Source organism: Peromyscus leucopus, chromosome 1, assembly GCF_004664715.2.
Source record: "Peromyscus leucopus breed LL Stock chromosome 1, UCI_PerLeu_2.1, whole genome shotgun sequence".
Lineage (NCBI taxonomy): Eukaryota > Metazoa > Chordata > Mammalia > Rodentia > Cricetidae > Peromyscus > Peromyscus leucopus.
Window position 1 is genome coordinate 172108967 of NC_051063.1, and position 20727 is coordinate 172129693.

The 20727-nt window shown below is 50.7% G+C and overlaps 1 protein-coding gene across 1 annotated transcript; it reads left to right on the forward strand.

The window, feature by feature from the left end:
• The first annotated feature begins 516 nt into the window (after positions 1-516).
• Positions 517-14516, forward strand: Igsf23 (immunoglobulin superfamily member 23). The gene is made up of 5 exons (XM_037201646.1): positions 517-824; positions 6505-6813; positions 9326-9595; positions 13062-13231; positions 14196-14516. The coding sequence occupies exons 1-5, from the start codon at positions 761-763 to the stop codon at positions 14199-14201; spliced, it is 819 nt and encodes a 272-aa protein (XP_037057541.1). The 5' UTR covers positions 517-760; the 3' UTR covers positions 14202-14516.
• The last annotated feature ends 6211 nt before the right edge of the window (positions 14517-20727 follow it).

A 20727-nucleotide genomic window follows, 5' to 3' on the forward strand; every position in this document is an offset into this window, starting at 1 on the left:
TGGCTCACAACCATCTGTAATGAGAGCCGGCACCCTCTTCTGTATATGTAATAAATAAATAAATCTTTTTTTAAAAATTTAAGAAATAAATAAATAAGCACACTCTGACTTCAACCCAGACAGACAGACAGACAGACAGACACACACACACACACACACACACACACACACACACAACTAAAAACAAGCAAACGAAACCCAAACAAAAAAAACAGCACAATTTTAAGAGCCCCTGCCATTCTCCAAGGACCTGACAAGTGCCTGGGATGTTCTGGCCCTGGTACCACGCCTCTGTGACTCTGGTACACTCTAACTAACAGCATCTTCCTTTTCCGGAGGAGAAGTGCCGAGCTCAGAGCTGACAGACCAAGAACTCAGCAGTGAGGTGGAGAGGCGGGGCTGCCAGCTGCCATTTATCTTGCTGACCTTTGGCCGTCTGTCCCTCTGCAGGGGGTGAGGGGACAGGGCTAGATATAGGGCCACACCTTCTGCACCGTTCACTCTGCGCAGGTTGCGGAGGTGGGCGGGGCTAGCTAGAGTCCTCCATCCTGGAGACCTGGGTTAGCCTGCTCTCTTCCCCCCACCACTAACAGAGTGCTGGAGGAAGAAGAGGCTGAGAAGGGACTTGAATAGGTGGTGGGGGCCAGGGGCAGAGGCCTGGCCAGTGGAATTGGGGTGTGGCTGGCGCCATATGAAAGACCCTGCGTGTCCTTAAGGTTCTACCCAGAACTCCCTGAGAAGTCCAGGGACAGAAGGCGACATGAACTGTCTTCCGAACACAGGCCGTGGCCTCATTGCTGCCTGGAAGACACTTCTACTAACAGGTGCGTGAGAGACGGTGGCTTCCCCTCGGGCTGGGGACAAAGAAGGGACACCCTCAGAGAGCCCACATAGCCTGACACACAGACCTCCAGGTTATGAAACCGGGGACCCGCAAATTCGCCAACTATCTCTTTGCTGTGGAGAAGGGACCTTCTTAAAACAGAGTCCCACTCTAGCCCCACCCGGTTGGGAACTTCCTGAGATCCCCCTGCTTCAGGCCTTCCCCTCCTCCCACCCTGGGATCCCAGGTGTGTGCCAACTACACAGCCTGCCTCCTTACCAGCCTCTCCTCAGTCACACCCTTCCTGCCTCAAAGGCCGGTCTAGTTCTTTTTACAAAGAAGAATTAGAAAATCGGAGAGGGGTGGTCACCTGCCGATCTCTCCGGACTGGCAAAGATCAGGACTAGAATTCAAGAGCCCAGCCCCTTTCTGGCAGAGTACCACCGTGCCCAGCGACAAACACTAATTAAAATGGTCACAGTCCAGGATGGTAGTATGTGCCCACTATCTCAGAACCTGGGAGGCTGAGGCAGGAGGACTGCTGTGAATTTGAGGCCGACCTATGCTACTTGGTGAAGGCCACACTAGTCAGGGCTATGTAGCAAGACCTTGTCTCAAACTGATAACTGAGCACTCCTGTACCAGGTGCTGAGGACCGGTCCCAGTTGCTGGAATGCTCACCCAGCTTGCATGGGGACCCACACCAGAGAAACCAGGTGTGGTGGTGCACACAGTAATCCCAGCATTAGGGAGGAGGCAGGAGGATCGGAGTTCAAGTCATCCCTGGTTACAATGCAAGTTCAAGGCCAGCCTGGGCTACATGAGAACTTGTCTCAAAAAGAAAAAAAAATAGGGGTGGAGGTGGGCAGTGAGGTAGCTCAATGGTTATAAAAGCCTAACCACCTGAGTCTGATCCCCAAAACCCATGTAAAGAAGGAGGAGAGGGTTGGGTGGTGGTGGCACTCGGGAGGCAGAGGCAGGTGGATCTCTGTGAGTTTGAGGCCAATCTGATATACAGAGAGAGTTCTAGGACAGCCAGGGTGGTTACCCAGAGAAACCCTGTCTTGAAAAACCAAAAAGAAAAAAAGAAAAGAAAAGATGGAGGAGAGAACTGACTCACACAAGTGTCCTCTGACACACGGTGGCATGTGCATGTACCACCCCACCCCCCATCATCATGCACACTAATAAAATAATCACAGCAGCAGGTGGGTATCAGCCATCATAGTACACAGTCACTGGGACTAAACATGTCTACCTGCCAGTCAGACCTACGTTTTTTCAGACAGTGACGTTTACCTCCCACACATGGCAGGCGGTTCGGTCCTCACTTCACAGAGTTGGGGACTGGGGCAGGGACAGGGGTGGAAGCCGAGACTGGACACACTGCACCCCAGAATGGTTACATGGCTCCTCCAAGTTGCACAGCTTGGAAAGGAGAAAGGGGCTTTGAAGTGTAGCGGTCTGGATGATGGAGACCATAGAGAGGGCCTCTCTAAACAAACAAACTGCTTCCTCCCCCAGGTCAGAAGTTCTGAGACAGGTGTTGTGGCCCAAGCCTGTCATCCCAGCCCTTGGGAGGTTGAGGCAGGAGGATCACAAATTTGGATCCAGTATGGGCTCTGTCATGAGACCTGATCTCAAAAAAGAACCACAAAAATGTCCAGTCCTGTCCGTTTTAAAGCCCTGAGGTGGACTTGGTAGCAATCTCAGCTCATGGCAGGCAAAGGCAGGGGGACCACAGAAAGCTAGAGGCCAGCCTGGTCTAGACGGCAAGTTCTGGGCCAGCCAGGGCTACTCAGTAAGACTCTGTCTGAAAAACCAGCAAAACACAAATAAGAATAAATAAATCCCTGAACTCCATCCAGCATAAAGCTTTCCTGGTCCCCAGGCCAGGGCTTGCTCTGCTGGGGTGGGGGTGGGGGGCTGAAGACCCTCTAACAGCTCTCCTTTTCTTTCTGGGTGTCCCTCCTCCACTGCAGAGCTGTGGTCTGAGCCCCTCTGGGCATGAGCAGAGGGAAGGAGAGACAAACAGTCCTGGGCAAGCCTTTGCACCTGCTGACTGAGTTACGGGGGGAGACGGTGTGTGTGCTCATGGATCTTTCTGGCTCCCTGGAGGAAGTTCAGCAGGTCTGCCACCACCCCTGAGTCTCTCTGTCTAGATCAGAAGGAGCCCTTTCTTCCACTGGGCCTAACCCAGGAGAGCCTCCGGATCCCTTCACAACCCTCTGCTGCTCATGTCTTTCCAAATGCTGGCAGCGTGGGTCATTTCTCAAGGCCCCTCCTACACAGGCATACCTGCTCCCCACCACTGCACTCCGGGGGACTTCACACAAGTCTAGGGCCCCTCGTCTCTCAAACTCTGAGAGATGCTTCCCAAGGTCTCCCACCAAGCCCGTACCCCAGCCCCATTTCAAGTTCTGACCAAAGACACTTCAGTCCAGCCCAGCCACCTCCGTCACCTCCACACAGCCACAGGCCTCCATCTCTGAGCCCCGAGGGGCTGGAGGAATCGGGTTGGGGAGGATAACTCTTTTGTGTTAGGTCTCGGTAGGGAATATGGATTCTTGGCATATTAAAGGTGGTGACCCACACCTTTAATCCCAGCACTCAGGAGGCCGAGGCAAGCAGATTTCTGAGAACTGAAGTCCAGCATGGTCTATGGAGCGGAATTCCAGAGCAGCCAGGGGCTACACAGAGAAACCCCTGCTCAAAACAAACAAACAAAAAACTCAAAAATGGAGTGGGGACTGAAGAGATAGCTCAGCAGTTAAGAACACTTTGCACTTGCAAAGGACCTAGGTTCAGTTTCCAACACCCCTGGGGAGGCTCACAAATGGTCCCTTGAGGGTCTGACCTCTGAGGTAAAAACAGACTTACATGCAGGCAAAAACGCCTCTTAAATAATGCAAAATTAAGAGAAAAAAAATTGAACTGTACTGGATGAGAGGCAGAATTCCAGAGCCAAGTTACAGATTAGATTCTGGAATTCTTAAGCAACACAAAAACACCTTTATTATTAGCATGCACACGTGAGTGGTGTGCAGTAGTGTGCGCGCAGAGGTCACAGAACAACTGTGTGGACCCAGTTCTCTTCTTCCACCTTTTTCTGTGGGTTCCAGGGATCGAACTCAGGACATCAGGTAATCAACAGCACTGGCTGCTCTTCCTGAGGACCTGAGTTCAGTTCCCAGCACTCACACTAGGTGACCCATAATTACCTGTTGTATGTGAGGGGGGCTCGGTAAGGAAATTGACATAACTATTCCATGACATGGTTAAGGTTTTCATTATAGACATGAGAGGCGGAGGGAGAGAGCAGACAGCAGACAGAACAAGAAGTGGACTGAACATGACCAGGGCTAGAGAAGCAGGAGCGTGGGAGAGAACAGTGGAGATGGCAAGCTAGAAAATGGTAGAGAATAGAGCAGAGAGAGGATTAGGGGCTCAGAGAGGAAGGGAAGGGGTAAGAGAGAGAATAGAGGGAATGGAGTGTAAGTGTGGGGAGAGCAGAGAACAGCCGGCTGTGAGGAGGGTGAGTCTGGGGAAGGGAAGAGGCAGGAGCCCAGCCTGGGGCCTTGAACTGTGTAACAGGCTCGTGGGATACTGAGGAAGCCCAGAGGCCAGTGCACTTTGACAAGCTGATAAGCGCCACAGGTAGTCATGTTCCTTCGGCGGGATGTGAGGGAAATGACTCCATTTGGCAGGTGGGAACTGGCTTCACAAGCTCCTGAGGAATGCCGGCTCTTATCTCCCATCAGAAATCCTCCTGCAATCCAGGTTGTGGTCTTTTCTGGGTATTTGCACTGCCCGAGGCTGTTGTGGAGTAGAACTATGTGTCACACCGGTCAGCGGTGGCGCACGCCTTTAATCCCAGCCAGGCGATCTCTGTGAGTTCAAGGCCAGCCTGGTCTACAGAGTGAGATCCAGGACAGGCACCAAAGCTACACAGAGAAACCCTGTCTTGGAAAAAAAAAAAAAGAGAGAGAGAACTATGTGTTTCAGAATAATTGTTTAACGATGTAAAGGTGTGTTGCATTTGTTTATGCCGCATCTGTTTAACTATGTAAAGATGTGTTGCTGTTTCACCTTGCCTGCCTAAGGCACCTGATTGGTTTAATAAAAACCTGACTGGCCAATAGCTAGGCAGGAGAGGAATAGGTGGGGCTGGTGGGCCAAGAGAGTAAGTAGGAGGAGAAATCTAAGAGAGAGAGAGAGAGAGAGAAAGAGAGAGAGAGAGAGAGAAGGAGAGAGAGAGAGAGGCAGGAGACAGACAGACACGGAGGAAGCAGGAAAGCAGGATGGACAGTAAGTAGATGAGGTAAACAAGCCTCAGGGCAGCACATAGATTAACGGGAATGGGTTATGTTAAGTTAAAGAAAAAAAAAAAACCTAGCTAAAAACAAGACTAAGTCAAGGCTGAGCATTCATAATTAATAATGTCTCTTTTCTGTGATTTGAGGATTGTTTATTCTGCAGATACAAGTCTAGACAGGGGACTCATTCCTACACCCAATACAGTGAGGCAGGGAGGAGTTCCTCTTTCTTTGTGTGGCTGGCTATTTAAAGGCAAAAACCACAAGCCCTTCAGGGGGGTTAGGGGAGTTTGCATGGGTGCAACTCGGATTGGTTTATTTTTTATTTATTTATTTTTTTTTGAGACAGGGTTTCTCTGTGTAGCTTTGCGCCTTTCCTAGGACTCACTTGGTAGTCCAGGCTGGCCTCGAACTCACAGAGATCCGCCTGGCTCTGCCTCCCGAGTGCTGGGTTTATTTTTATCTCTGTTCTCTTTTAATTGGGTGAGGGTATGTAACCTTTGAATTTACTGGTTGGTGGTTACAATGATCACTTTGGGGGCAGTCCAGCACAAGTCCCAGGCTTTGTCCTTGAGCTGTCATGGGGGCTGGCTGACCTAGCACGTCATACACATAACTCTAAGTTGGTGAGGGGCCCGAGACAGTAAACATCTGGCTGAACTTTTAGCAGTCAGAGTATGCGCAGAAAGGGAGCTACTGCAAGGACTATGTCTTTTGTTCACAGCCCTCCCAGAGACTGCTTGCTCAGTCTCAGGAAACTGAAATTGAGGCCTGATCTCTGAGACAAGACTGAGCAGCCTGTTATGGCATCTGCTTGGTCCTTTCACCTGACACCTTTAAACCCAAATCTAGGGTATCTGATACCCTCTTCTGGCCTTGATGAGCCTCCAGTTTGATACTGTTATGAATCACAATATGTAAATATCTCGAATGCAGATTATCTGATATGCAACCCCTGTGAAAGGGTCAATCAACTCCCAGAGGGTTGAGACCCATGGGATTAGAACCACTGTCCTCAGCCCGGCAGTGGTGGCACACACCTTTAATCCCAGCACTTGGGAGGTAGAGGCAGGCGGATCTCTGTGAGCTCGAGGCCAACTTGGTCTACAGAGTGAGTTTCTGGACAGCCAGAGCAGTTACAGAGAGAAACCCTGTCTCAAACACACACACATATATATATATAATGTTCCATTACCTCTCCCAAACAACACCACCTGGTAGGGACCAGGTGTTCCAAACCTCCACCACTTTCTCCAGCATCTGCACCATTGGTTCACTTGTGGGCAGGTGACACTTGCGAGTAGCATGTCACCTGTGGTCTCACTTGTTCATTGCTGTCCCCTCCGCCTCCCTGCCTCTTTCAAGGTACCCTGCTCACCTCCTGCACCTGCTCAGCAGCCTCCAAGCTGGCCCAGATGGAAGGAGCTGGCACCCACCTGCCCATCCCCAGAACCCTTGATGGAGTTCTCAGCACTTCTTGGTCCCGAAAGCCGGAAGACGGGCCACCAGCCTTGATCTCCTCCAAGGGCCTTCTGGGACTTCCTCACACTAGCCAAGACGTCGTACCGCACACAGAGGGCAGCTTGGTCATCAGGAATGTGGCAACTCAAGACACTGAGGTTCTGGACACCAGCAAGCCCCATGGGAGTTCAACAGAGCACATTCAAGTCAAGTGTGAGTGAGGCCCTCATAGAGGGACCCAGTTCTCAGAAATCAGACTCCCAACACCCCACAGGGCCAACAGGGCATCTCCAGTAGTCATTAGTCACCCCGTGTAAGACTGCAAGAGAAACTTACTATCACAGACTCCCAAGACTGGATAATTTATAAAGAATGGAAGTATAAAATCAGGTGCTGTAGATAGGGTTTCTATTGCTGTGATAAAACATGGAGAAGGTATATTTTAGGCTTCCGGGCAAAAAGGTCCATCACGAAGGGAAGTCGAGGCAGGAACCTGGGGGCAGGAACTGAAGCAGAGGCCATGGAGGAGAAATGCTCACTGGATTGCTCTCCATGTTGACTCTGCTTTCTTTTTTTAAAATTTATTTATGTGCATTTGTGTTTTGCCTGCATGTATGTCTGTGTGAGGGTGTAGGATCCTCTGTAACTGGAGTTACAGACAGTTGTGAGCCACCATGTGGGTGCTGGGATTTGAACCCAGGTCCTCTGGAGGAGCAGCCAGTGCTCTTCTTCGCTGAGCTGACTCTCCAGACCCTCACTCTGCTTTCTTATGTCACTCAGGACCACCCTCTCAGGAACATCACTGCTCCCAGTGAGCTGGGCAGTAGTGGCACTCACCTTTAATCCCAGCTCTCGGGAGGCAGAGGCAGGAGGATCTCTGTGAGTTCAAGGCCAGCCTGGTCTACAGAGTGAGTTCCAGACAGCTAAGACTGTTACACAGAAAAATACTGTCTCAAAGAGAAAAAAAAAAGAAAAAGAAAATGACCCCACCGACTTGCCGATGGACCAAGACATGTTCTCAAGTGTCAATTGAGGTTCCCTCTTTCCGGATAGCTTTAGCAACTTGGGTCAAGTTGACAAAAGAAAACACTAATCAGAATGTGGGGTACACCATAGCACAAATCTCAGCACTTAGGGGGCCAAAGCAGGATGATCAGCAGTTCAGGACAACATAGCGAGTCTGAGGCCAGTCTGGGATACCTGAGATTCTGTCCCATACACATAGCCTCTATTTCAAAACTGACATTTTGTTTGGCAAAAGGTTCTAGAGGCAGGGAGGCCCAAGGGCTAGCTCAAGGTGAGGGGCCCGTGTCTGCCACAACTGGACAGATGGTTTCACTTGGCAAATAGGACAAGTGTGTCAGCTCCAGTCTTCCTTCCTCTTCTTATAAAGCCCCTAACACAGTCAGACCTGTGGCTTGGGCCTGTAGTCCCAGCTACTCAAGAGGCTGAGGCAGGAGGATCACCATCCTGAACAACTGACTTAGTGAGACTCTTGTCTCAAAGAGCAGAAGCAACATTTAACAGTTGAGCCCCTGCCTAGAATCCCCCAGTGAGGGGCTGGGGGTGTGGCTCAGTGGTAGAGCCCCTGCCCAGAATCCCCCAGTGAGGGGCTGGGGTGTGGCTCAGTGGTAGAGCCCCTGCCTAGAATCCCCCAGTGAGGGGCTGGGGGTGTGGCTCAGTGGTAGAGCCCCTGCCTAGAATCCCCCAGTGAGGGGCTGGGGGTGTGGCTCAGTGGTAGAGCCCCTGCCCAGAGTCCCCCAGTGACGTGGCTCGCAGGGTAAAAAGCACATGTCACCAAGCCTGATGAGCTGAAGTGAACTTCCACCAGTCACATGGTGGAAAAAGAGAACCAGCTCCTGCAAACTGTCCTCTGACTCTGTATGCAGCCCCCACACCCTCACACATACCCACACATAAAATAAAAACAAGTTTAGTTTTTTTAAGAATTTAATAAAGAAATCTTAAAAAAAAAAATACTCAGTTATGCTGGTCGTGGTGGCACAAGCCTTTAATGTCAACACCTGGGAGGCAGAGGCAGGTGGACCTCTGCATTTGAAGCCAGCCTGGGCTACAGGGCAGGTTCCAGGACAGCCCGGGCTACATAGTGAGACTGGGTCTCAGGTGGATAGATAGATAGAGACATAGATAGATAGATAGATAGATAGATAGATAGATAGATAGATAGATAGATAGATAGATAGATAGATAGAGATAAAAACAAAAAATCAAATGCCTCAGTTATGAGAGAACTAGCTTAAAATAATTGTGCCATGGGGCTGTAGAGGTGGTTCAGTGGTTAAGGTCACTAGCTGCCCTTCCAAAGGACCTGGGTTCAACTCCCAGCACCCACACGGCAGCTCACAACTGCCTGTAACTCCAATTCTGGAGTTACAGACATACATGCAGCCAAAACACTGATGCACATAAAAATAAATAAATAATTGTGCCTAACTCTGACTGCTCAGTAACCTAATATTATTAGTAATAGTATAGCTAATTCTGTGACTACTGTCACTGTGATGCCCCACAGCAATGGGACACAGGAGCTGGTGAGCCCCAGTGGGTATGAATGTGTGAATGACTGAGAGGGTGAATGAATGCATGAGTGTGTGTGTGTGTGTGTGTGTGTGTGTGTGTGTGTGCATGCATGCTACTGGGGAGGGCAGAAGAAAGGTCGATGTCTCCGGGAAGCTCCTGGAAGCCTTGCTCTCTGTCCTCACAGACAACCCCAGCCTGATCCCGCTCGTGACCTTCCCGGTGGCTTTGAAGGGTGTGATCTACAGTGACCTTAACTACTCTGTGATCCTGAGGTGGCCGGCGAGCATGAACCCAGAGCCTGTGCTGAGCTGGACCTTGAATGGGAAGCCATGCGGAACTGGGGAGAAACTATTTATCCGGAGACTGTCCCCAGAGCAACTGGGCACGTACCTATGCATAGCCAAGAACTCAGACAAAGAGCTGGTCTCTGAGCCCGTGACTGTCTCACTGAGTCGTAAGTGTCCCCAGATCTCTGTACCCACACGGGTGTGCGGCTGGCTTCCCAGAGCCACCCTAGATCTTTCTAGCCAAAATGTCATTCCGTCTTTCCTTCCACACAGGGGCCTATGGCCTATTAGCTCCCCCACCCGCCCACCCCCATTTCTCTCATGTAAATCTGTGTGAATGTTTGTATATGTATCCCTGTACATATGAAGGCCAGAGACTGGCTCCCCACCTTATTCACCAGGGCAGGGTTTCTCAGCTGAACCCTAGGCTCCCATACTAGCTCCCAAGCTAGCCAGCTTGCTCTAGGATGCCCCTCTCAGCAACACCCCCTACTCCCCGCACGCGCCTCACCTCCCAGATGCTGGAATTAGAAGCAGACCATCTGCCTGACATTTATGTGTGAGCCCTGAGGGTCCGCACACTTTATCCACCGGGCCTTCTCCCCAGCGCCACATTAGCCTGTTTTGCATATGACAGACTGTGGCTCAGAGACGAATTCTACCCCCGCTGCAGCCCCTTCACCTCTCAGACACTATTCCTGCGGCGACGTGAACAAATGTCCACTCACCCCAAATAGGGAACCAACAACAGACCAAAGTAAGGATACCACAGAAGTCCAGCTGGGTGAACTGATGAGTTTTATTGAGGTGACTTACAGGTATGTGGGTCAGGAATTACTTACAGGAGCAGAATTGACTCCAAGACAGCTCATCACCAAAGCCCACCCTAGCATGGTGACCGCTCACAGAGCTGGGAACCTGGAGCACATGGCACAGCCCACAGGCAGCTTAGTAGGGGGGTGTTCTTCAAGGATCGGCTCAGGACCCCCAAGACCAAGTTCTCAGCACACGGGAGATGTATTTGCCCCACACGGAAAAAGGGCAGGGAATAAGAGACAGAGACAGAGACAGAGGAAGAGGGAGAAGGGGAAGGGAACAGGGGAGGGAGGAGGTCTTATTTGTCCTAGAGGGATGTAGGACCGCCTCTGGATAGAGAGGAGACAGACATGACCCATAGGAGAATGGCGGTTTATAAAGGTAAAAGGGGAAATCCTCCTGTTAAGATGAGGTGTTCAAATTTTAATTGGGCATGTTAATTAGGGCAGCCAAAGGGGGCTTTTGATTGCTGGACTTCAATACTTTGACAGCTGGACCTTGGCAGTCAGCCTCAGGAGGAGGAAGTGGCCGAATAAGGGACTAGACCTTGGGGGGGGGGGGGTAGCTTTAGGAATGTGATCTAACATTCCTAATCTAATGGAATTCAGCTACTATCACAAAAACTACTACTTGGAAAAGTCAAGGACTTCTCCAAAGGTCAAGCCATGGCTTAAGAAGTCTTGGTGATATTTTAGCTTATATATATATTAACTGGTTCCTACAGTGATTTTCTCGTAATACTATGTGTGCTTCCAAGAACTCCTAACAGTGTATTTATCTAAAATACCCATCAAGCACCCAAGGCCAAACGAAACAACACCTGTCTCCTAGGTGAGGAGGATAGCTTTATTTCTTGTGCAATTTAGGGTGAGACCCTCCTTCCTTACAGCCTTCCTAATAGACTCCTAATTCCTTACCTCACCACTTCCAGGAATGTAGGCTGAGCACACAGATCCCTTCTTGATCTACTAACCGGTCATTATCTCTCAGTTGACCTCCTCTTTAACCACTCCATTTTGGGTTGTAAAACAAAGTCTGACAGTCACTGCCTGAGGAAAATTCTTACCTGCCTTTATGACCCTGTAGGAATTCAAGCCTGGTGACCTGCCTGGAGGGGGAGGATTGCTATTGCTTGGGTTTATAACTGAACACCTCAGAGAGTTGAGAGGACTTAGAGGTTATTAGGAGAGGAAGAGAGGAGTGGAGAACTTGAGGACGGAGAACTGATAAGGAGGATTCTGACCAGAGAGAACATGTGGATGAGATAGAAGATGAGGAAGACCCAGATGGGGAAGTACGAGAAGGGTAAGAAGGAGATGAGAAGGACCTAGATGAGGCAGAATTAAGATGAGAGAATTAAGATAGAACTTAGAGGGAGCAGTAGATAAATGCAGAGAGAAATCAGGCAAGAAAGGAGCTAGGCACGAGAACAGAACTGAAGCTGAGTAGATAGGATGTTATCTCAGAGGAATAAAGTAGACGGACTGAGAGCTCGGTGTGCTGAGATTCACTTCGCAAAAATAATTCTCGCCGCTTGTAGTTTCTCTCCTGAGTCCCTGGGAAGTATAATATTAAGGCTGGTCCTTTTAATATTACACAAGAGCCAGGAGGTGGGGGGGGGGGGACCAACGACACACACTTTAATCCCAGCACTTGGGAGGCAGAGGCAGGTGGATCTCTGAGTTCGAGGCCAGCCTGGTCTACAGAGCGAGTTCCAGGAGGACAGCCAGGGCTACACAGAGAAACCCTGTCTCAAAAAATATAAAAAGAAAAAAAGTTTATTCTTTGAGAATTTCATGCTGTGCGCAATGCATTTTGATTCTATCCCCCCGCACGCCCTCCTCCGATCCCCGACAAGTCTCCCTCTCTTCTTTATACCCCACTGCGTTCAATTAGCGCCGACATGTTCTACCATCCACTGAAACACTGGCAGCCAACTAGTATACAGCCCAAACCCAACTTTACTTTCTGGAGACAGGGTGTGTCCCTGAACTTGGGGGTTCATCGGTTCAGCTAGACCAGCTGGCCAATGAGCTTCAAGGGGCCCTCCTGCCTGTCTCTACCCTCTCCCCAACCTCGGCACTGGGGTTACAGGCAGGCACTTAGCTTTTTAAAGGAGTTCTGGGGATCCGAATTTGGGTCTTCATGCTTGTATGACAGTATTTACCTGGTGAGCCATCTCCCCAGCCCCCAAAGACAAAACCTCTGAAGCGTAGCTGGCACCGGTCGCCCTTCAGCCTCTACACTCACTCAGGCACACAGGAAATCTTTACTGGACAGCTAAAGTGTGCTCAGCCCAAGCTGGGGACACCCTGGTGACCAAAAGCACTCCAGACTGGGAGCTAATGGGGGACACTACAGACCCCCACCCCGACCCCGGAGTCCAGAACAGACAGGACTGGGAAGAAGGGGTCGGTCTTGGGAATTGAGGAGCAACACTCAGCCTGGGAGTCAGGGAGGGCCTCCTGGAGGAGGGGCAATCGGACCTGCTTCTAACATGAGGATTATGCAGGCTCTGGTAAGGAAAGGAACAGAAGAGGAGAGGTGGGGGTGGCGGAGGGAGAGGACGATGCACTTGGAAACAGGAGGCAGAGAAGGGTGTGCGGAGAACACCGTGTGCAGAGGAGCCTGGGTCATAAATTGACCCGACGACTGGACAGTGAGAGACCCCAGACCCTGGGGAGCCACAGCAGGATACCGAACAGAAGAGGAGCAGGGTCCACTGAAGCACATTCGAAGATAGAATGACAAGGAGAGGGGTGTGGAGGACCTAGCTAGCGTGGATCCTTCAGTCTTGCCCCTCCTCTTGATTCCCAGAAGCCACCGGGGCTCCCACAGTTGCGGCTCCCACGGCTGCTTACCCCATGAAGCCTGACGACATCCTGTCCCTGTCTGGAGGATCTGCCATAGGCCTCATCGTCGCGGCCACCCTGGGAGGTCTAGTGCTGCTCGGAGCTGTCTGCTTCTACCTAGTGCTGGCGCTGAAGGTAGTTCTGCCCCTCTCACTGGTCCACCCGACAACATCCACTCCAGACCACGTGAGCTCGACCTGCATCCCTCTACCAGGAGAACGAACTGAGCTCACTTCTATTTCCAGTTTTATAGATGAGAAACAGAGAAGTCAAGATATTGGTTCCAAGTCACACAGCCAGGGAGCTACAACAAACAATTCAGATTCTAACAAAAATCTCAATGACTGGACAGCTGGCGGGGTGGGGGTGGGGTGGGCGCGGATGACTGTGATCCCAGAGTTGCCCCTCTGACTCACTAGTTCCCAAAGTGACCAGAGCGGCTCTGAGTGCCAGGCTGCTGTGGCTCACATCTCAGTTTAGGAAAGCTTTGGAGAAGTGGAGTTCCTTTGGGGCTCAGGGTGCCCATCTGCTAAGTGGGAATGGTCATAGCTGCACCCAGCCCACGGAAATACAGAAGTCTGAACAGCCCTTAAGAGAGGCCCCCGGCTTTGGGAGCGCCACACCCCATCCCTCTTGTGTGCTGTTAGGGATGCAGACGTGATGAGCAGGAATGAGTGCCAGCGATGGGAAGTCTGGAAGGGGCATGGGGAGTGTGGGGCAGAGGTGAGGACAACTGAACAGTCTTGGTAAAGTCACCTGCGCCAACCCAGTGGCTCTGAGTTCGATCTCAGGAGCCGCACAGTGGAAGGAAACAAAGCCAGAGCACGCACGCACGCACACACGCACGCCACTCTCGTTTGCACGCACCTGAAAATGTAAAATAAGGGTTAGGGCTTCCGTGTGTGAATTTGGAGGAGTCACAACAGTGATGCGCTCTCTCTCTCTCTCTCTCTCTCTCTCTCTCTCTCTCTCTCTCTCTCTCTCTCCACCCCTCCCCCTCTCCCTCTTTCCCCTCCTCTATCTCCTCCTTTCCCTCTCTCCTCCACCTCCCTCCTCTCTCTCTCTCCCTCCCCTTCCCACCTCCCTTCTAACCTTACAGAAATAAGGAACATGCAGCTGACCTGGAAATCCCAGGAGAGGAATCTCAGACAGGATGACTGCCTGCGCTGAGCTCCTCCTTCCTCCCGCTTTGCCGGCCTCGTGTCCCCAAGATGTTCCTGTCCTGTTGGATAAGGCACTGCTTTTCCGTTCCCCTGCCCGCTGCAAACACCTCATCTGCGCAGCCCACCCACTCCCTGAACACCACCATCGCTATTCCTCAGCCTCCTGGACTCCAGGCAAAAGAAACTCCCAGCGGGCGGTGGTGGTGCACACCTTTGATCCCAGCACTCGGGAGGCAGAGCCAGGCGGATCTCTGTGAGTTCGAGGCCAGCCTGGGCTACAGAGTGAGTTCCAGGGCAGGCACCAAAACTACACAGAGAAACCCTGTCTCGAAAAACCAGAAGAAGAAGAAGAAGAAGAAGGAGGAGGAGGAGAAGGAGGAGGAGGAGGAGGAGGAGGAGGAGGAGGAGGAGGAGGAGAGGAGAAGGAGGAGGAGGAGAAGGAGAAGAAGAAGGAGGAGAAGAAGAAGAAAGAGAAGGAGAAGGAGGAGAAGGAGAAGAAGGAGGAGAAGGAGAAGGAGGAGAAGGAGGAGAAGGAGAAGGAGAAGGAGAAGAAGGAGGAGGAGGAGGAGGAGGAGGAGGAGGAGGAGGAAAAGAAACTCCCTGGCTTAGCTGGGCGGGAAGGGTTGGTGGGTAGATCAGGGGCGTGATAGGAGGAAGAATTTAATATAAGAAGTGAAAGAATTGGTACCCCCAGCTCAGGACCCCAAGAGCAAGTTCTCAGCACAAAGGAGATATATTTGCGCCAGAGGGACAGAGGTCAGGAAATAAGAGACAAAGACAGGAGCTAGAGGAAGAGGGAGAAGAGAGAAGAGAGAAGGGACAGGGATTGGGGGAGGGACATCTGCCCCACAGGGACCAAGGACCACCTCTGGATAGAGAGGAGACAGATGTGACCCATAGGAAAATGGCAGTTTATAAAGGTAAAAGGGAAAACCCTGTGTTAGGGTAAAGTGTTTAACTTTAATCGGGCATGTTAATTAGGTCAGCCAAAGGGGGCTTTTGATTGCTGGACTTCGACACTTGACCTGAGGAGGTCAGCCTCAGGAAGAGGAAGTGGCCAAATAAGGGAACAGACCTTGGTGGCTAGTTTTAGGAATGTAATCTAATGGTTTTTAGCAAGACAGAGGGAATGGGGGAGGGGCAAGGCCTGCCAGAGCCATCTTTGCCATGCTGGAGCTGGCCAGAATCCCTTCAAGAAGCCAGGGAGCTTTCCCAGAATCCAAGGATGAGTTGGTCAGCATCTGCAGGGTGACAAATCACCCCTGGAATTTAGCAGATTGGAACAGCAACCATTTGTCCTGATCACAATTCTGTAGCTTGTGGTTGTAGTTTGGGCTCAGCGGGTGGGCTTGTGGCAGCATCTGTGGCCTAGTGGCTGTTTGGAGGGGGTGACATCAGTGAGGACAGCTGGCACTCCTTGGTGTCACCTCTCACGTTCAGAGAGGCAAACCCCAACAGGTTACAAGGCCTCTGGAGGCCCAAGCTCAGAACATGAGCACTCACCATTCAATTGGTTGGAACAAGTCACGTGACTGGCCCAGTTCAAGAGGTGGTGGAGTTGGTGCCACTTACTCCCAGGTAGGGAAGTACCTGTGACCACAAGTGGGACCCCAAAGCCGGGCCACAGTGGCACTCCACAGGCAGAGGCAGGTGGATCTCTGTGAGTTCTCAAAATTTCTGTCCCTGGGAGTTGACCAGCTCAGCCAGCTGATTGTGACATGTGACACCTCTGGTTTCCTGCTGGGATGGACACAGGGATGCAGGATGCTGAAATCCAGGGACTGCAGAGAGTGTATTACTTTGCCCTGTAAGCTGCGCAGGACACAAACTATTTCTTCTGCACGTGCAGCTTAGTTTTGCTTATTTTCCAAACAAACAAACCAAAAACCCCAAGATTGTCCATGCACCCAGACAAGGGGGGGTCATGGCAGGCCCCCAGAAAGCCATGGTGCTCTTGTGAATAGCATCAGTCATTTTGTGCAGGGCTCTTCAGGTATGGCTGATTTGGGTTTCTGAGACGTGGTCTCACGTTGTAGCCCAAGCTGGTGTCTAATTCATAACCAGTCTGCAGCATGCTGCATGGTGAGTCTCAGGCCAGCCTGGGCTACGTGAGACCCAGTCAAAGAGGAGGAGAAGGAGGAGAAGGGGGAAATAAATTTTAAAAATTAAGGATAAAGAAATGGCTCAGCTGTTAAGAGCACTTACTGTTCTTGAAGAGGACCAGAGTTCACTTCCCACCACCCACATCTAGCAGCTCACAACCCCGTAACTCCAGTGTCAGGGAATTCCACTCCCTTTGCTCAGGTCTGTTGCAGGGATATTTGATCACACTGTGACACTCTGAGAGTCTTAATAAAGTTAACCTTGAATCAGGGGCCAGAGTCAGCGACTAGCAGACAGGAATTAGCTATAGAGATTTTGGAGGACCAGGAAGGAGGAGCAAGGGGCTTAGAAAGATTCACAGGCTCTCCCATCTGGGAAGCATGGCGAGAGGGTCCGCTGTTCATTCCTCCGCTGCTTTCTTGATCTATCAGGTTTTTAGCCCAATATCTGACTCTCAAGTTTTTATTGATAATAAAACAATTTAGATAAATGCATGACAGATCCGCAGACACCCACATATGTGGCATATACTCAGACACATAAGTAAAAAACTGAAAAATAAAAACAAACCTCTAATTAAGTAAATTTGAGTACACACACAAAAACAAACAAACAAACAACTTAAACCATTCAAAAGTAACATGCAGGAAAAGGTGGGTGTAGCCAGTTTCTGCCTCCTCACAGCTCAGTAAGTTCTGAGTAGCTCAGAAGAGGACAGTGACATAGAGAGTTCCAGACCACCCAGGGCTACCTAGTGAGACCCTGTCTCTAAATAAATAAAAGCAAACACAGCCGGGTAGTGGTGGTGCACACCCTTAACCCCAGAGGCAGGCAGAGCTCTGTGAGTTCCAGGACAGCCGCTACATAGAGAGGCCCTGTCCCCAAAATAAATTAATTAGTATTTATTTAAATCCCGACACAATCGGCACTTCCCTGGCCTGCAGTCCTCATTTGTACCCACCTCAAGACCCCTTCTTCCATATCTCTCAAAAGCACTGTTCTTTGAGTGACAGCTCCATGATGTCCATCCTGTCTAGTTGCTTCTGAGTCCCCAGGACAGAAGTGGGGAGATCTGAATGGGAGGCGGTCTGGAGGGAGGACTCTTAGGACAAAGGGAAGTGAAACATAGGATGTTCTCAGGGAGATGAGACCGTCCATCCTGCGGGAAAACCTGACTGAGCAAGCTAGGGAAGTGAGCAAAGGCTTTGGGAATCCCCCAAAACTGGCGGTTACGTGAGGCCTCTCCTCCCTGGGAGAATATAGGCATTCAGGACCCGAGAGTCACTCTCAGACCCGCTGGGCCTGGGATAGGACACTCCCCACCCTGCTGAACCACCAGCAGGCTGTGCCCGGTGTGGCAGGTTCCCAGCTCTGCGAGCTGTCACTCATGCTGGGGTGGACTTTAGTGATGAGCTGCCTTTGAGTCATTTCTGCTGCTGTAAGTGACCCCTCACCAGGACTCCCATAACTAACCCCAATAAAGCCCATTGGTTCACCAAGTTGGACTCCATGGCGTGGTCGTTTGAATGTACCTGACGCCCATAATCTCATAGGGAGTGGCACTATTAGGAGGTGTGGCTTTGTTGGAGGAAGTGTGTCGCTGTGGGGGCGGGATTTGAGGTTTCCTATGCTCAGGATACAGCCCAGTGTGTCAGTCGACTTCCTGTTCCCTGCAAGATGTAGCACTTCAACACCAGCACCACCTCTGCCCGCACACTGCCATGCTCCCCAGCATGATGGTAATGGACTGAACCTCTGAAACTATAAGCAAGCCACGACAATTAAATGCTTTCTTTATAAGAGTTGCTGTGGAGCCGGGCATGGCGGCGCACGCTTTTAATCCCAGCACTCAGGAGGCAGAAGCAGGAGGATCTCTGTTCGAGGCCAGCCTGGTCTACAGAGGGAGTTCCAGGAAAGGCGCAAAGCTACACAGAGAAACCCTGTCTCGGGGGAGAGGATTGCTGTGGTCATGATGTCTCTTCACAGCAATAAAACCCCTAAGACAGATGGTATCCTTACTTTTTTCTGTCATTGGTTCCCTAACGGGTGAGTAGACGTTTGTTTATGTCTCCATGGGAAACAGGTCTCACAGCAGAGGTCTGAGAGATGAGAGAATGCAGGAGCCAAGTCTGCCAGGCCAGTCCTGCTGTAACTCTGGCCCACAGTCTCTCTCTTCAATCTTATTTTTCATATCTACTTTGTGCTAGGCGAGACAGATATATTTTTAAAAGTTTTGTTGTTGTTGTTGTTGTTGGTTTTGAGACAGAGTTTCTCTGAGTAGCCCTGGCTTTCCTGGAACTCACTCTGTAGACCAGGCTGGCCTTGAACTCACAGAGATCCTCCTGCCTCTGCTTACTAGTTGCTGGGATTAAAGGCATGCTCCACCACTACCTGGCTGATTTATTTTATTTTTAATTTGTGTGTGTGTCGGATCCCTTGCAGCTGGAGTTACTGGCAGTTGTGAGCCATGTGATAGGGTACTGGGAAACAAACTTGAGTCCTCTGTAAGAGCAGCACATTCTCTCACCAGCCCCCCATCCGTCTCTCCAACCCCCAGCTACGGTTTTTAATAGACCTGTCGCAACTGCTTAAGAGTACTTAATATATTAAGTATTCTGGGAACTCATCTATGTGTCCTGGGAGTGCTGGCATCAGGAAGTGTGAGATCTGCCAATGTGAATGCCAAAAAGGAGTGATTGCGTTGACTACTGATGTCTGCCACTGTGACCACCAAAGGAGCACTTGTATTGATTAATGATGTCTGCTGGAAGCTCCAGCTAGAAGGTGGGGGCTCCATAACTCTGCCTGTGTTTCCTAATCTGCACCAGTGGCAAAGGTGGTGGAGCACAGGTTGAGTGGCAGAGCCAGTCGTTGTTAGGATTCTGCGGCTCCTCCAGCTGCGGCTCCTCCAGCTGTGTGACCGCGCTTGCGCAGTTCAGTAGCTAAGCAAGGGGCCTTATGTCATCCCTGCACTGGTGGTCACGCAATCTGCACATGCACACCATAGCTCTGCAAGCCCACATGCGCATGTGCAGGGGAATCCTTAAAAAGCCGGTCACAGGCTCCTCCCCTCTCTTCTGCTCTCTCCTCCTCCCCACCCCATGTCTTTCACAGGCCTGGTCACTCTCTTCTGCCCCCCACCTCATACTGGGTTTTCTCGTGTCTCCTGACCTTTCCTCACAGAGTAAAAGTGCCGCATTTAAAACCAACATTTGGTGCCATGCAAAGCAGACTTTCCTAGCACTCTGTGTCCGGGACCCTGTACCGAGGTTTCTTGGATCTCCAACTGTAGATGTATCCAACCGTCTTATTAAATAAGAAACACAGAACCAATGTAAAAGAGAAAGCCGAGGGGTCAGAGCTCAGAGCTAAAATCTCACCCTTCCTCCTGCGGTGGTCCTAGCTCTCTGAAAGAGACCTACTTCCTGTGTGTATGTCTTTAAATAGTCTTTCTGTTCTGCCTTCTCATTGGTTGTAAACCCAAACACGTGACTGCCTCGTCATTGTCTGTATGTACAGCCCTCTAGGTCTTAAAGGCGTATGTCTCCAATGCTGGCTGTATCCCTGAACACACAGAGATCTATGGGATTAAAGGCATGCGCCACCACCACCACACTCTGTCTATGGCTCTAATAGCTCTGACCCCCGGGCAACTTTATTAATTAACATACAATTAAAATCACATTTCAGTACAATTAGAATACCACCACATCCAACTGCCCACTTTTTTCATTTGTCCAGCTGCCGGGACTGCTACGCATAACATACCAGCTGCCCAGATTGGTGAGTTTTCCCTTTCCAATCCCTCACCATTTCCCACGACTGGAGCCTGAGATATATTTCTCGAGTCAGTCCCCAGGGGGGTCCTTGGGCTGAGTATCACAACTTGTTCTCTCTTCCCGAAGCATTGAATGCTGTTGGACTCCTGGGGGGTCCTCTGGTTCGTGTGCTCCCAGCCCTTGCCCCTCCCTTGATGAAGGGTGGGGTACCTGGTGCTGATAATTTATGCCGGTCCACAGATTACCTACTCTCGGGGACACCGGAGATGGGAGTCTTGGATCCCGTTTGTTATTTTAATTTTTTTTCTCTTGGCTACAGTCATGAGGACCTAAGGTTCCTCCTCTTAGTCCGGCTCCCCCTCTGAGAAACGCCTTAAATATCCCTATTTTATGTAAATATGGCCAGGTTACGGCTGCTTGTGCAGGGGAATCCTTAAAAAGCTGGTCACAGGCTCCCCTTGCACCCCAATATTTCACGAGAATTATCTAACCTGCCAGCAAACAGGCAAATGAAAAGATTCACCTTTCCCCCCACGCTTTTACCTAAGCTCTGAACCCTCCCTTTCTGATTCTCTCTCCCCTGCCC